The 17,040-nt window shown below is 38.9% G+C and overlaps 1 protein-coding gene across 1 annotated transcript in view; it reads right to left on the bottom strand.

The window, feature by feature from the left end:
• Positions 1 to 15,002, bottom strand: part of Pkd2 (polycystin 2, transient receptor potential cation channel) — a 52,595-nt gene extending 37,593 nt beyond the window's left edge. Inside the window, exons 1-2 of the mRNA XM_077803151.1 lie at positions 14,346 to 15,002; positions 5,933 to 6,046 (exon numbers count right to left, since the gene is read on the bottom strand). Coding sequence (XP_077659277.1) covers positions 5,933 to 6,046; positions 14,346 to 14,934 — 703 coding nt within the window. The 5' untranslated portion in view covers positions 14,935 to 15,002. The remainder of the gene's footprint in view (positions 1 to 5,932; positions 6,047 to 14,345) is intronic.
• Positions 15,003 to 17,040: the final 2,038 nt, after the last annotated feature.

The raw sequence follows: 17,040 nt of genomic DNA, 5'->3' as shown, positions 1-17,040 counted from the left end.
AGAAAAAGGGAAAATGGCTCTGGTGGTTTATTTAAAGTGTACATGAAAGGCAGGCATATGTTTAAAGGGTGGAGTCTTGCTTCCAGATGTCTTGCAGTCAGCAGGTTGATTGACATGTTGGCAGGCCACACCTGTCTCTGGTACTGTGTGGACCATGGCAGAGCAGGAAAGAGATTCACATTTTCCCTGGGCAACTGACCAGATAAAGTGCATTTTTAGAGCATCATTCCCAGATACCAGATGTCTCTATCCATGAGGAAGGCTCCATGCACAGTGACACACTTCCAAACCATGGATGGCTCTCAACACTTAAGGGCAGAACCTAAATCTGTTTGTAATTTAGTAAACAGTCATATGAATGAAACATGAATAATTCAGGAGAGAGGGTTAAAAGAGGAACAAGATTGATGTTTAAAAGAAGACATATTTGAGAGATACTGAAGAGGTAAGGGCAGGTGTCTCAGATGCCTCTTGAGCTTTGGCTAAGGTGTTCACAGAGGATAGTAATGTTCACTTGGGTAGTCGACGTGACTGAAACATGCTTGAAAGGGCGGTGTGATGAGACAGGTTTAGGACTATTAGGGATAAGATGCCTGTGAGAAATGCCATTGGGATGTCTAGTAGAATATGGCACAAGATGAGTAGCTCATTAGAGAGGTCTGGAGCTGGATAGAAGGACTTGAGAGTCACCATATAACAGTACTAGTTGAAGCTTTACTTTGGGAAAATTCATCTAAGAGAAAACTAGTCACAGAGAATACTCTGCCTACAGGTTTCGGAACAAAGAAAACTAAGAAAGTAAATAAGACAAGGAGGAGTACTGGAAGAGAGGAAGTTATAGAAGTCAAAAAGGGAAGGAAGATTCCAGAATGCTAAATGTCAAGGGACCAAATCCCAGAAAGGCTGAAAAGATCCCATGGAATTTGGCAATAAATAGATCCCCAGTGACCTTGGCTCAGGGCTTTTAAGAGGTGGAAGAGAGAATCAACAAGAGAGTTCATGAAATAAAGTTATTCAAATTCCCATGTTTAATCCAGTTTGGGCTAAAATTTCAAAGAAAATGGTAAATAACAAGTTCTAATGGAAATATTTAAGGGATAGAAGATGTTGACACAGAAGCTTTTGTGAACATCAGTGCTAGACTAGCATTTTGCTTGTTCTGTTTCAAAACAAGAGGAAAATTTACAATGTGCATCATCAGAAAGATGAAAAAGTATGCCAAGTGGAAAAAAAGGTCATGATTAAAGTCATTTCTATACATCTTTGCTTTCTTGTCATTGTAAAGTTGAATTTTTGTCTAGTCATTTACCAGAAAGGACAAGAAGTTTTCCAGCCACCATCAAAGGCTTTAACAGTTACTTCCTAGGGACTGTGACCTGTGATGTTTCCATTTTGGAAAACGACATGGAAAGCTATTAGAATGTTTGTCACCAGAAATGGAAGCGGTGTCCCACTGGTATGGCCATAAACCACTGACCTGGACTTCAATGAACATAGTTATCAGCAATTCAATCTGTGTGGACTTGCTGCTAATCAGGCAACTATCTATAGCATCCTTGCAGTCCTTTACAAGTAAAATGAAATATGCCTTTTTTTTTCTTTTAAGAAGGAAAGGAAAGTCACATTCTAATATAAAAAAAATGGAGAGACATATTTCTTCTTAAAAGAGCTCCTCCTTTCCTAGGACCTATCAGATTTTACTGTGACTTTTGTTGCTCATTCTTTCATTTTTATTTCTTCTTTGCATACCAGTGGGTTTAAAGTCAAAGACTTCCCACATAAATGGATTACATATTCCACTCTGTGAAAAAAGTTACGTTTTCTCTCCTGCAAATGTTTACAGAACCACCCCAGTGGTTTCTGACTTTAAAATTTATTAAAATATTAATAGTTTGTTATATTCCTTGTACTTGGTCTTTGCAATTTTTCTGCATTTTAATTTCTTTGACTTTCAGAAATACTGTATTTCTATGGTACTGATTCAACTAGATTTTTAATTTTCATTATATCCACAGTTAAGAGGTTGAACAACTTTGTAGATGAGTAAAGAGAATAGAAAAAGGAAAAGACAGATGTATTTTTATCATAGAGGCTGAAAAGAAAAAAGATTTTTGCAAAAATCTGTGGAAATACTCCTTATTCCTTCCTATAATTTCAGCCAGCATCTAACTCACATAAGTGAGATACCATTATTATTTAAAATAGTAACCCATATATATTGATAAGTACTTTGATAGTGAATTAATATCAACCTCAGGTTTCAACTAAGAATAAATCCTAAAATAGAAAATAGGCGTACTTAATTTACTTGTTATTTCTATCCTCTTGGCAAACAAAGTAGGCTGTTTTTTTTAAAACAGGAAACAGAACTAACAATGTTAAGGTGAAAAATAAGCTCTTAATGGGCATTTAGCTACTCCAAAAGAATTGGGAATCTGGGTTCAAATAATAACACCTTATAGTTCTTAGAACTCACTAATTTGGTCATTCTGATGTTTTTAATGATTTAGAGATTTACTTATCATTGCTGTTGTATGAGAGATAGTATCCTGGTAACTTTTCATGTATTACTTCTAATCTTCAAAACAAGTATTTTACAGATGAAAAAAACAAATGTTCAGAAAGATTAAATAATTCACTCAAGTTTACCTAGCATCTCAGTGGTAGAACTGGAACTCAGATCTTTATGAAACAAAAGAGCTTTGAACATGCAAATATGCAGACATACATAGGGTTAAGCATATGATCTCATTTGCACACAGAGTAATGACTTTGAAAATTCATAATCATTTGATATTGATGGCGAAATTTTAGGATTAGTGATTAAAAAGATGGTTTCTGAAGAATTCCATCATTAGAAGACAGAAGGCTTTATTAGGACTGAATCATGCCTGGTAATCCTCATTTTTCAATTTAGTCAATAGCTGATAGATCAGAGGAATGGTGGAGTTATTCAGATAGGCATTAAGAAGTCATAAACCATTAACCTTCCATGAATACGGAGCTGTATGATAATGCAATGAGTGAACTTCATCTAAAGGGTGTTGATTAATGGACTGATGTTCATAGGTCAATCTTTTTTGACTTCTCAACTACAAGTATAAGAACATGAAGGATAACTCGGCTAATACTGTGAAGCTGAAATAAAGCTGATATGTGAGATGAATAAATCTAAATAATTCCAAAAAACTGGAATGATGAGCAGAATCTAATGAGATTAAAAAAAAAAAAGCTGAAAGGGAAACCCTCAAATACTAATCAGAAGACATAGAACTTTATGATTTGGGATGAAGAGACTAGGGAATCATTGATGAAGCAACCTTCTAAATAGGATGGTAGGGTGCATGAAGGCAGTGCAGTATCTGGAGAAAGAAGCTCACGGCCCCAATATCCATAGTGAGGGACTCTGAAGAACAGAACACGTGCTACTAGGAGTTAGCATGGTGTGAGTTCCTCAAAAGCATGTATACAATCACAGGATCAATAGTTGAACAAACCAGAAAGTTTAATCCTGGAGAAGACTTTAGAGAGATTGGATGTCTGCCTGCAGACATCGAAAGGGCTAGATTGGAAGAGACATAGAAAAGGTATTTGGCATCAGTGAGTTTGGAGGGTAGAACTAGGAGAAGGAGTCACAGAGGAAAGTCTTTGGCTTGATAGAAGGAAGAACTCCGTAACTTAGCCACAAAAAAATAAACTAGTTCCAAAATGTCCGTCTTTTAACCTGGCCTCTTCCTCAATCAGAGGCAGGATGATGGCCATTCAGAAGGGATGGTGCAGGGGAAATTTTAACATTCAATGGAAGTTTGACCATATGGCTACTAACATTTGATCTTAACCAGAGATGATAAAATATTCTAAAAATTAAACTATGCATATTAAAATATGTAGATTCTGAACTAAGGAAAAGTATATTTAGGGTAAAAAAGAACAAACTAAGAATATAAAAATTCTAAAATAAGTAAAAAACACTAATTTGTTATGTGACTGCAGGCAGGTTTTCTAAACTCTTCTGTTTACTTATCTGACCTATTTCCCAAACTTACTGATGCATCTGAAAACTCATATCTTGGAAGGTGGGTTAGTGGATCTTGGCCAACTGTAATTTCTTTCTTTCTTTTTTTTTTTTTTTAATTTTCTTGGCAGTTCTGATGTTTAGGCAGTTTCTATAATTCTAGATTTGCTTAAATGGAAGGCCTATTTTGCTTAAGAAATATGTGTGCATAGGTAATGCTTGAAAAAGTTTAATAGTTCTAATCAACCTGTTAATAGGCTACTGCAGTTTAGTATTTAAACATCATTTCCATGCAGGAAACAAATTCAACCTCAGTACTCTAAGCTCTACTGGCTTAGAACACAAGAGTTTAAAAGATGTCTTCTCTTATTTTGCAATGTTTAATGTAATATATAGATTATTCTAGCATCTTAGCATTTATTTCTTAGATAACATGTTTTATAAAATAATCTCATATCACTTACATGAGGAATCTAACATGGCCAAATTCATGCAACAGAATTAAGGGAGTAGAGTAATGAGTCAAAGACATAAAAACCAAACAAGTCCTTTCAAAACCCCCTCAAAAAATTAAGAAATAAAGTCAGTAGAATGCTGCAAATCAAAAACTAAGTAATGGTTAGCAGAAGCATTTGAAGGATAAAGGGGCTTTCTGCCAAATGCAACCAACAGAGGGAAGTTTGGAGGATATTTTTGAGATGATGGAAATGTTCTAAAATTGAATTTGAGGGTTGCACAACTCTGTACATTTATAAAAAGAAATACATGCATTTGATATTTAAATGGATGAGTTAAATTATACTTCAATAAAGCTTTGTAAATTATACTTCAATAAAGCTTTTTTCTTAAAAAAATAAAGTATCATGAGTTTCTTTAAAAACAAAAAAAAGGACTAAAATCATTTTTAAAAGCATGAGACATTTCTTCCTAAACAAATATTTTAAAACTAAACTTCAGAAACTTAGTGTGAAAAAACCAAGAAGATTATGTTTTTCATATATACAGAGGTTTTAGCTTAAAAAAACTTCATTTCTTTCTTAAATTTCCACTTGGGTAGGCAAAGTCTTAGGAAATATAAAAAGAAGACATTCCCTGGTAAAACTTGTTAGACGATTACTAGTCCTAGTAAAAAACAGCTTAGAACATAAAAGTTTCTAGCAGCTTGGGACATAAAAGTTTAAGATGTCATCTCTTGCTTTGCAATTTTTAATGTAATATATAGATTATTTGAGTTTTTGGCTTTTATTTCTAGGATGTTTTATACAATAATCTCATATTTCTTACATGAGAAATCTAACATAGCTGAAATCATGGAAACAGAATTATGGTAGTGGGGAGAGTGGGAGGGGCCTGCACTAGTTTCCTTGAGCTAAAGTGGAGCAATTATTGAAGATTTGGAAAAAAATAAAGAATTGGTATGAAACACTGACATGGCATATCCAAATCCAAAAGAAGGGACTTTTAAATGTATATCAAAATAATACCAGGTAATATTATTTGCGTTTCCTGAAAGTTAAACTTGGAAAGTCGTTCTTCTGAAACAGAAGACTTCATATTCACTGATCTCCTAATAGTGATGACACTATATTCATTGCTATGAAATCTAATGTTAAAACCATTTAACTTGGGTTCTTCAGGTTTGGCAAGTGACTCCTCCATGCTTCTCATTAAAAAAAAAAAAAAAAAGACCACAACTGACAATGAACTGGCCAGTCAGATATGCTGATTTTTAATCTGTGCTTTCTAGAGGATAGAAAAGAGTTTACCCAATTCTAAATCAGTATTGAAAACAAAGCAAATGAGAACTCTTGGCTCCAGCCAACATGCTTCCAGTGCCTACATACTTTTTTTAATTAATTTTGACAGGTCAAACATTTTCAAAACTTTTCCATTAGTGGAAGCTAAGAGACTACTTACAGATGCACAAGACTATGAGAAAAAGGAGGTATGTGACCAGTTCCCGTAAAACACTTTTAAGGTATTTCTCTCGGTTAGTGTTGCTTTCCTCCATGAGTCTTGTTCCCCAGAGACCTTTAAAATAATAATGGAAAAAAGAAGATGTCATTTTATTTAAGAAATGTTATGAATGACAAAAGGGAAAAACATGAAATAAATAGTATAATCTGTACGGGGAGTTCTCATTTATAAATATGAACACTTTAGCAATCTCTGAATGTGATTAGGAAGCTGGGGTTAGCAGGAGTAGCTTTTATTTCTCATGCTCTCCTGTTCCCCTGAATGTGCAAAACATGAGGCAACAATCCAATCATCTTCTCAACTCCCAAGACCATTAGCAAATATTTTAGTAAAAATTTAAGACAGGAAACGAGGGTAATTTCAAAGAGGAGATTAAGCAATTGTGCACAACTCACAGCTCTTTCTATTTGAGAAAAAAATACAACCTGGTATCTGACTACTAAACCCAGCTAAGTAGATAAAGGACTGCATTGCTAATGACTTTTCAGGTCACCCCAGTGAAAAGAATTTCTGGTTGGTACATCAATTCAAGTTGGAAACACCCATCAAGCATCTAAGGCGCTGGCAGAAAAGCTACTCTGTGCTCATCATTGTCCTTTAAGAAACTCCATGGTGCCTGATTAGCTTAGCAGATTTTTAAAATGCCAATTAACATATGCTTTTTAAATTAAAAGCAACAGTTCATCCCCTACCCGCCCCACTGAAGAAAAAGTAAAATCAGCAATTATGTTCTACATTTTAGCAGATGGAAAAAGTGTTGGGCTGGCTACGTAAAGATGACATAACCCTCCGTGAGCTTGCTGGAGAGAGTTACCACAGTTTTGGATTCTGCCAGCAGACAGACATGGTGGCCATCCAAACCCCTGTTAATGAACAGTGTGGTCGAGTCACATTACTAGTTTCTTGGAAGAACCTTAATGTTTTCCAGAAAAGACAAACTTCTCAATCCTTTCTGATGAATTAGATTGGCTGTTAATAATCCTTACATGTCCCCTTCATGCTTTTATTCTACAGATCTTACCCCCTTCAATAATTGAAATTCACATGGCACTTAAACTACAATCAAGCCATTCAGAACAGAGGGAAATTTTGTATAGAATCTTTCACTGTGAAGAAATGACTTCATAATTAGTATTATCTTAGGATAATACATTAGTTGTACTCTTAAATTTGAGTATATGCTTTCCTTTCCCTTCCTTTCTTTCTCCCCAATTTCCTTTAGGAAAATCAGCATCTGAGTTGAAAGACACTGTGTTACACATCACAGGTTTTACCACTCTGAAAATGGAGCATAACTTATGACCAGGTTTGCTTCTGCCAAGATCTGGTAGTCGTCAGAAATTACTCACTCAAAAGAAATGCAGCAAGCAGAATGTTTGTTCATTGAAACTCTATCATATTAAAGAATTATTACAAATTTAAATGACATGGAAAATTACAACTTGGAATAACAGAAGCAGCCAAGGATTAAGCTCAGTAGTCCCGGATACAACCACACCATTTCTTTTGGTAGACTTCTTTTGGAGCCCCAGTCTAAAATAGTCATGTGAGTAAAGACTGTAGTCTCCTTGGCATCAGGAAGGGCTGTTACCTTGCCCTACTTGGTCAGGGATTTCATTCTTTCCCATGGTTGACAGATAACCACATGTAAACAATAGGAATCATTCTTAATATTCACAGATGGTGTTGTTGGCCTTTAAATGGAAAAAAAACAGATTTCTATCAAATTTTATTCAAGCTAATTTTGCAATAACCTATGGCAATTTAATTCTGGCCCTTAAATGAGGCATTTCTAAGAAAGAAACAAGTCTCCTTACTTATATTTTTATATGATCAATTATTAAGTGTTTTACTTTTTCTAAACTATTCTACCTACCTCCTCAAATATTTATGGGTTTTTAACATTTTCATTCCATTTTCCCACTCAGTGTGTGTGTGTGTGTGTGTGTGTGTGTGTGTGTACATACATATAGGATCTACCTTGAGAGACAAGGACTTATTTACATTCTGATGGGTAAAATAACTGTCCTGCAGTCAACTATTTCTCTTGTTTAATATCACTGATAAAGTAAGAACAGTTAAGTATGTAACTCTTATCCAAAATAGGGGTACTTGAATTGTACATTCCATAGGTGGCTCAGACTTTTATGGCCCAAAAGATTTTTCTTTTCTTTCTCTAGAAGACTAGTTTTCCTGTCTGGGTTAATTGCATCAAGTCAGAAATAGGCCCTCCTCTTAGCCCTCACATGGAGCTGGTTCCACAATCCTGACAACCTCTTTCTTCCATCCTCATGTGTCTGGTTGTGGCCTTGGTCACCCCTCCCTATCAGCCTGCTCCTGACCTGGGGTTCAGAACCATCCACCTCACCCCATCCTCTCTGTCTTCCAACTGCCTACTGGAAAAAGTTCCAATTCCATAATGTTAGCTGCAGGTTTGCTTGGTCCTGCTCCCTCGGTGGTTCCCTCCCTGAATTTCCACCTCATACTTTTAAAATGTAGCTCAAATTTGACGTGCTTCTGGAAGTCTCTGACCTCCTCAGGCAGAACTAGCCCCCTCTTCTTTGGGTTCCTTCTATCCCTGGGACCTACTATCACCTCTACTACCCCTACTCAACTCTGACCTTTTAAAAAGTTGGGTCCTGGTGTTATTTTTTCTGTATCCCTAAGACCTACCATAAAAGGGATTCTCAAAATATGACCATTGATTGCATGAATTCTGTTACTAGCATAACCTTAACAATCTCCAAAGGGGAGCAAACTTCCCTCAAAAGAATCCCCCCCAGGTAATGAAAATACAAACCCTCATTTGTTCAAAATCATGGTGCAAACAAAAAAGGAAAAGGAAGCGATAAAGTTTGGGTTAAAAATAAGGGAAAGTAACAGTAGCCAAAGGGTGGGGGTTGGAGGGGAACCATGTTTACTAACTAAGGAAAGGATAAACAAAACATGGTACAGACATACAATGGGACACAATTCATTCATAACAAGGAATGAAGGGCCTGCTGCTACATGGATGAACCTTGAGAACATTAATGCTAAGTGAAATAAGCCAATGCAAAGGACAAATATTGTTTGATTTCACTTATTATATTAGATAGCCACGGATTGAGAATTTCATAGAGGCAGAAAATAGAATAGAGGCTACCAGAATTTGGGGTAAGCAGGATTAGGGAATCAGTGTTAAATGAATACAAGGGTTCTGTGGGATGATGACAAAGTTCTGGAAATAATAAAAGTAAAGTACATTCACTATGTTATGAATTTACTTAAATGCCACAGAATTATACACTCAAAAATGGTTAAAACAGCGGCTGGAGTTGTGGCTCAGTGGCAAAGGGCTTGCCTAGCATGTGTGAGGTACTGGGTTCAATTCTCAGCACCTCATATGAATAAAAAATAAAGGTCCATTAGCAACTACAAATACAAAAATAAAATAAAATGCCTTAAAAATGGTTTAAACAATATTTTTCTGTTATATATGCCATTTTTTTTTAAAGAAAGGCAGGCTCTCTTACTCTCTAGATCAAGAATTTGGATATGCAAATTTATCTGGAATATTCTAATGAATTCATATTTGTAAGGAGAATGGCTGGCTGAAGTTACATTCAGGCATTCCAAGAATATACTATAGTGGATAATAACACCTTTGGGGTCCAATGCTTGGAATTAAATCCTGATTCAAGCATTTAATAGTTGTGACACTGGGCAAGTGGTCTAACCTCATCTGTAAAATGGTAGTGATGATAGAACTTGCTTCACAGGGTTGTCCTGAGGATAAAATCAAAGTATGTACATAATAAAGAGTTCAACACAGTACCTGGAACACGGTGAAGAATAGATTATTATTATTCAATTTATCAACTTTCAGCAAGGCTTCTCAACCTCTACGCTCTTGACATTTGGGGCAGGAGATAATGCACTGTGGTAGGAGCGGGGGACCATATGTGCATTGTAGAATGTTAAGTAGAATCTTTGCCCTCTACCCAGAGATACCAGGAGTGCCCCTCACAAACACACACCTCACACCCTGATTCAAAAAAACAAAAATTGTACTGGGAACCTGCCAAAGACCCCTGAAGGACAAAACTGCCCTTGAACCCAGGCTGAAGGTTAAAGGCTTCCAATTTAGAACAATGCACTGCTGTTGATGAAATAAGACTGAATTCTGAAGCCTTAAGAAAATTAGATGAATTCTCATGAAATGCAACAAAGAATGGTGGGTTCTATGTTTATCGTTCTGGTTTAGTACCATCAGCTACAGCCAAGTTCAGATCTTTTTTAAGTCTTAATCACTGTGAATATTCTCCCCTAAAGATATCAAATGGAAAGGCAGGGAAAATCAAGAGTACTCATAAGAGTACAGCAAAGTCACTTATCAAATACAAATAGCAGACCAATTTCAATATCAGGGTCTGATTCCTTTAGAAGAGTACACCTAATATTTCACTTGAGCCCTAGCACCAATATAGCAGAGACTGCTAGCTGTCTAACCAAATCCATTTCTTCCCTCTAGACATGTGGCTGTTATCATACTTCCCAACCTCTCTTGCTGGTATCCTTTGCTATGTGATTATGAACTTTGTCAATGGAGTGTAAGTGGGGATTATGGGGGCCATTTCCAGGATGAACCCTTTAAGTCAACAGCAGTGACAAGCCATCTTTATGCTCTTGTCACAAGAACCTGGATATCCAGCTTTGGTCATGGATACCATGAGAGGGCCCTGGCAAAGCCACATGAAAGAAGGAGCCTACGTCCCTGAATAACCCCATGGAGGAGAGCTGCCACTAACCTGGACACCCTCCTTAGAATGTAATGAGGATAAGAAATCAACTTTAGTTCTTCAGGCCACCAAATGGGAAAAAAGGTGTTTATTCCTTATAGTAACTTAGCTCACCCTGACCAATGTGACTAGTTGAACATTCGTAATGCAAAAATTTGAAATTCAAAATGTTCCAAAATCTGAAACCCTTTGAGGACCACCTTGATCCCTCAAATGGAAAACTCTACTCCTGAATTCATTTGATATATCATAGTTAAAATGCAAGTGCACTAACATATTGTATAAAATTACTTACAGACTATGCGTATAAGGTATATATGGAACATATATGTCATCTTTAGTCTTGGGGTCCTGCCCCAAGATATCTCATTGTATATGTAAATATTTCAAAATCTGAAAAAAAAAATCCAGAATCTAAAATACTTCTTAGTCCAAGTATTTCAGATAAGAAATATTTAACATATATTTTGTAATTTCTTAGGAACCAAAATAGCCCAAGAATACATATTTAAAAGAACAAGAAAAAACTGACTTTAGCAAGTTGATACAATCATAAATCATTCTCGACTTTAGAAATTCAGACTATATGATAACTATTGAGTGCCACATTTCACATTTATACTAAGGAAAGTTTTAAAATATATAAATAAAGAGTAAAGAAGATTGTTGGGAATCTCTCTTAGTCTGGGGCACTGCCTGTATCTTCCAGCCATCCTTTGCTGCCTCTGGTCCACATTTTCAGCGCTTTCACTCTGGCTACTTCCTACTCAGTCTCCTCAATTGGTATCTCCCTTTTCAAGTTCTCCTGAAATACAAGTTCTCCTGCTCTCCAAGCTGCTGACTCCTAGCTCCTATCAGCATGTTCTGCTCCTACTCAGAAACCTTCAGTTGCTTCTTAATATTTAAGAAGACTTGTTTAGATATAATGTATTCCACAACCAGCTCTCAGCACTTCTTTGCTCACCATCTTCTGCTAGAAAGACAGATCTATCTATTGTCCAAGGAGCAGGAAGGATGATTTGCTGTCCATCTCAGATTCATGTCATTAAACAACAACCAAGTATGCTGAAGCTTGTTTAAAGTCACAAAGGCGGGAAAACTCCAGACAATCTCCTGACCACTCCAAGCTCCAGTAATTTCTCCTACCTTTAAAAATCAGAAAGTTACTTTCTTCTGATCTTGGGGCACTGCTTACATATTACGAAAAAGATTTCCATCATCCATATCCTGAGAGGGGAAAATAATGGAATCCATTTATGGTTGTTAATTTTGCATTTCTTGGTTCTCTCCATAAGAAAATGGTGATGTACCACTCTGGTTTATTTCCTTTCCTAGCTGCTAGCACATGATTAACTACATATACATACTAGGTGATATTTATCAAGTTGTTTATCTAGTAAGCAACAAGAATGCCAACTATATCTCTCCCTAACAGAAATAAAACAAAATTTAAAACATTTTCTATAATTAATAATTATGTTTGAGTCTCCTCTCCTATAAGTTAGACCACTGATGGATTTTTTCCTTCTTATATTTATCAATTAAATATAACTGATATTACCAAGGAAACACATGAACATATTCACAGGGCCTACCACTGGGAAGGGGTGCACAGCCTCCATGTCCTTTCCAGGAACACCACACTCTGGAAGTCCCATGTGTTCAGCTATGTGGAAGTTCCCACTGAAATGGTTTGACTAGTATTCACTGTAATAGCCCTCAAATTTTTCTTCAAAAGAAATAAATGTGTATATATCCTCAAATAAAAATACATATTTCATTTTATTATATTCCATTATTGAGTTTAGTGAAAGGTTGTTTTATTAAATAATCTGAGTTTTAAAAGATCATGTGACTTATTAGTATTTATTAACTTAAAAGAAACTTCTCTCTCACTTCACTGACTTTTTAAAATCACATTTTACATAGTATAAAATAATATCTAATTAATTTTGATATATTTTTGATCCTTAAAAACTATTAGTGCTTTACTAACATGCTCATTTAGGTTATCAAAAAGTATCTTTTGTTCTCCATCATATCCTTAACCAAATACCCTCAATCAAATATCCTAAATCAAATAAACTAGTACAAGCACACATGTAAAAGGAAACACAATTTATAATATTTATAAAGCACTCACAACATGGCAAAGGCTTCCTTCCCATTTTGGATATCTCATTTAATTCTTACAACAAATCAAGAAGTACTATGATTATCTCTTTTCTTTTTTAACAGATGCAAAATTTAAGGGTCAAAGAGGTCAAACTTGTTCAAGGTCATATAGACAACAAGTAGCAGAACTGGGACTCCAATGTAGGCCTGACCTGTCTTAATTACACTGCTATAACAATATCTGTAGAGCTTTTGTGAACCATTTCCAAAATTGACAGGGAAATGTAGGGAGGGTTTCCAAAAAACTGAGAATTTGGAAACTTGTAAAGATGGATATTAAAATAATTTGGTGGTAAGAGTCAATGCAACGCTTTTCCAAGGATGTGTCTTACAAAAACTTATAAAACAGGATCTCACTTGCTACTATAAAAATCTGTGGGCTGGGGATGTGGCTCAAGCGGTAGCGCGCTCGCCTGGCATGCGTGCGACCCGGGTTCGATCCTCAGCACCACATACAAACAAAGTAAAATAAATATTAAAAATTCTCTCTCTCTCTCTCTCTCTCTCTCTCTCTCTCTCTCTCTCCTCTCTCTCCCCTCTCTCACTCTCTCTTTAAAAAAAAAAAAAAAAAAATCTGTGTCCTCTTAGTAGGCACCAGATAATTTGAAAACTCCTCTCCTGCCTTTTGAGTGCACCCAAGTCAGACACATTTATCAAGTGGCATCTGAAGATTTCATCATTTTGTTGGAATTCCAAGGAACATTGTTATTTAAAAACACTTTTTTTAAGCAATGTAATCTGTTCTTTGCAACTGTTTTAGAAAAATGACTAGAACTAGAAATGGCCCAAACATCTACTATCATAGACATTATTTTTATTCTATTTATGGTGTTCTCAACAACTCCTCCCCAAATTGTGATACACACATCATCAAAACAACATCGATGACAACCTAATGACACCCCTCCCATAATTTGGATAACACTGTGTTGTTTTCTTTCCAGAACGGAATGGGGGGATAATGGAACATCAACGCCGGAGGAACAGCAGGCAAGGGAGCTAGTTTATTTTGTTCTGGATTTTGTGACATTAAGAAAACATGAAATTGCAACCATCACCAGTTATACTGGAATCTTCACACACACACACACCCCCCCCACGAAAACCCAATTTGTCTTTCACTTGTTCTCACTTGTTTAGGATATGTCTCATGCGGACATATCCTAAAGAGGGAGGAACCCAATAAATTCTGACCAGCACGGGCTCAGTGGAATTGCACTAAGGGTACCGGAAATAAAGCAGAATTAGCAGAGGTGGGGAAGGCGCTTCCAAAGGAGGCGGGGACCTAGAGGGGAACGCGAGGTGGAGGCCTGGACAGCTATCCGCCAAGGGCGAGAGCTCCGGCCACTAGTGGCAACTCTGGTTTGTGCATCAGCCACTGCGGGTCGCAGTCTTACCTCGCAGCCCTCGAAACAGCCTCTCAGCCCAGGCCACGCGGGGCGGCTGCCCGTCCAGGGGGAGGTGGCGATGCAGTGGGTCCCCGCCGCCGACCGGGCTAGGGCACGGCGGACCCTGGTCCTCTCGTCGGCGCCGCCTCCCGTTCGGGTGGCCAGAACCGTGGTAGCTACTCAGCCCCCGGCCGCGGGCGCCCACAGAGCTCACAGTGGAGGAGACTGCTGACCTCCGGCTGCCCGGGCGCCACTCCACGTCCATCTCCACCACCATTCCCCCTTCTTCTCCTTCCACCTCCTCTTCGTCGTCGTCTTCCTCAGCCTCGAAGCCCGGGTTATCGCGGCTCCACGCCTGCCTGGAGCAGGACGAGAGCGGAGGAGAGGGGGAGGCCGAGGCTCCCGCTGGAGGGTCCCGTGCGGCAGCCTGCCGGATGCGCTCCATCTCGATCTCCAGGCCCCGCTGCTCCCGGAGGCCGCCCGGGGCTGCGAGGCCCGCGCCGCCCGCCATCAGCCGGCCCGGGCCGGGAGCTCGGGGCGGGGGCTGCCGCTTCACGTCCCCGGGCTGCTGCGGCTGCACGCGGCTGGAGTTCACCATCGTGGTCACTGGCGCCCGGCGCGCGGATGCGCTGCGCCGCCCTCGGTCCTGCCCGCCGCAGGAGCCATGTTCTTTTCTTCCCGGGGCCGCCGCCGCCCGCTCCCCGCCCCCGACCGCCCCGCAGTCCCGCGTCCCTCGCCCTCCCCCTCGGCCCGCCTCCCCTAGCCTCGCCTCGCCTTGCCCAGAAGCCGTGGCGCGCTGCTTGGGGAGGCGCAAGGAGATTTCCCCCACGGCCAGCGCGCGCCCTGCTGAGCCCCGGCCCGCGTTCCAAGTGGAGTAGGAGCTGGCGCCCCTGCGGGCGCCCACGTTCCATTCGGATAGAGGCTCAGTAAGGGAGGGAGTAGCTGATCCGCCCGACTGCGGGGAGACCTCCAAATAATGGTGCTGTTTAACTGCTAGCCACTATTGCCTTGATTTATGGAAGCGTTTAACACACACACACACACACACACAGAGAGAGAGAGAGAGAGAGAGAGAGAGAGAGAGAGAGAGAGAAATATCGAAACTCTTTGGTAGGATAGCGTAAATTAGTAAAATCCAGCCAAAACTGAAGTCTCAGCAGGAGCAAAGAAAACTTTCCCTCTTTAGAGACCACCAGCAAACTACTAAGACTGACTTGCTTTGCCTTCTGCCACCTTCCTCTCCCTGATTTTGCTGTTTGGTGGTTTCTTCAGTCTTTAGTTGGTTTCTCCACACATTGTGGGGATCCCAAGGATTGGGGCTTGGATCTCAGATCACTAGTGCTTCCAAGGTGACTTTATTTCTCCCCTTAGCCAGCACTAGCCTCTGAGTAACAGAATCCTACATTAGGCCAGAAGTCTAGAACTGTATTTCTGTTCAGCTCATACAGCCGACTGGACGTTCAAACTCAAATCTACCCCAAATTCAACTTTTAATCCTTTCTCCACTTCTAAAACTGCTTCGCCCACACCCTCAGTTGAGGGTTTATTCATCAGCACTGCCTTCCTGACTTCCCAAGCTACTTTTCTACATAATACTCTTATCTGTCTGCTCTTCACCTCCTGCACCTCTTGTTCTCTGAATCTTATTATTTCTGCCCCCAAATGTCTCTCTGATGAAATTTCTGCTTTTCGTTCCCACTAGCCTTGATTTACATCTTGTTATTCTACATTGGATCAAATGACCTCCCTTCAATTCCACTTCTTTTCTCCTTGTCAGTGTTCCACTGTTTGCAAATTATATTACAGAATCAAAGCTGCTAATTTATCATATTGATGCTTAGACATCTCTGTGGACTTCCAGCAGTTTAAATAACATTTAATTTCTGTAGTTTGCTTTAGTAAATTTTCATGGTCTACTCCTGTATTACTCTGCTAACACAGAGCTACCATAACAAACTACCAAGGTCAGGGTGGAACAATGGAAATTTATTTTCTTTCAAGATGTTGGCGTGAAAATGGCTCATCTTTTCTCTAATCTTATTTTCCTACAAAGACACCAGTCATATTGGATTAGGGACTTCCCTAATAAGTTCACTTAAAGCCTATCTCCAAGTGTACCCATATTCTGAAATACTAGATTTAGACCTTCAATGTATCGATTTATGGGAGGACACAATTCAGCTGGTTACAGCCTCTAAGGTACTTTTCTAATATGGTTTCCCATTCTGTACATTTGTCTATTCAGTATTATTTGTTGGTTCCTATGCACTCAAACATGCTGATCATATTTAGAAAGTTATGGCTACCCATCACCTGATCTAGGTGTCTGTGTCCTTCTCCTGATTGTAAGCTTCTCAAAGGCAGGACTGGTGACTGGTCCAGAGCACAAGCCTGACTCCTGCTATTCATCAGTTCCTTCTGTAGATAAGACATTTCCTGTGTTCCAAGAAAGGATCTAAGCACATTAAACAGAGTGTGATATAGTTCTCGGCTTCCAGAAGAGACACATCAACCAAAACCAAAAACAGAGATTTCCATCCTGAACAGATTCTATGAACCCTGTCATTCAAGAGGCTTCTAAAGATGGAGTGCCCTGAGCAGCAGCACCTGTACTGCAATGTTAATTCAGTTTTGAATTAAGAGATAAGAGGAGAGCTGGGTGCAGTGGCACATGCCTGTAATCCCAGGGGCTCTGGAGGCTGAG

This window comes from Urocitellus parryii, chromosome 10, assembly GCF_045843805.1.
Source record: "Urocitellus parryii isolate mUroPar1 chromosome 10, mUroPar1.hap1, whole genome shotgun sequence".
Classification (NCBI taxonomy): Eukaryota; Metazoa; Chordata; class Mammalia; order Rodentia; family Sciuridae; genus Urocitellus; species Urocitellus parryii.
This window is presented reverse-complemented; position numbering and strand designations above follow the sequence as displayed.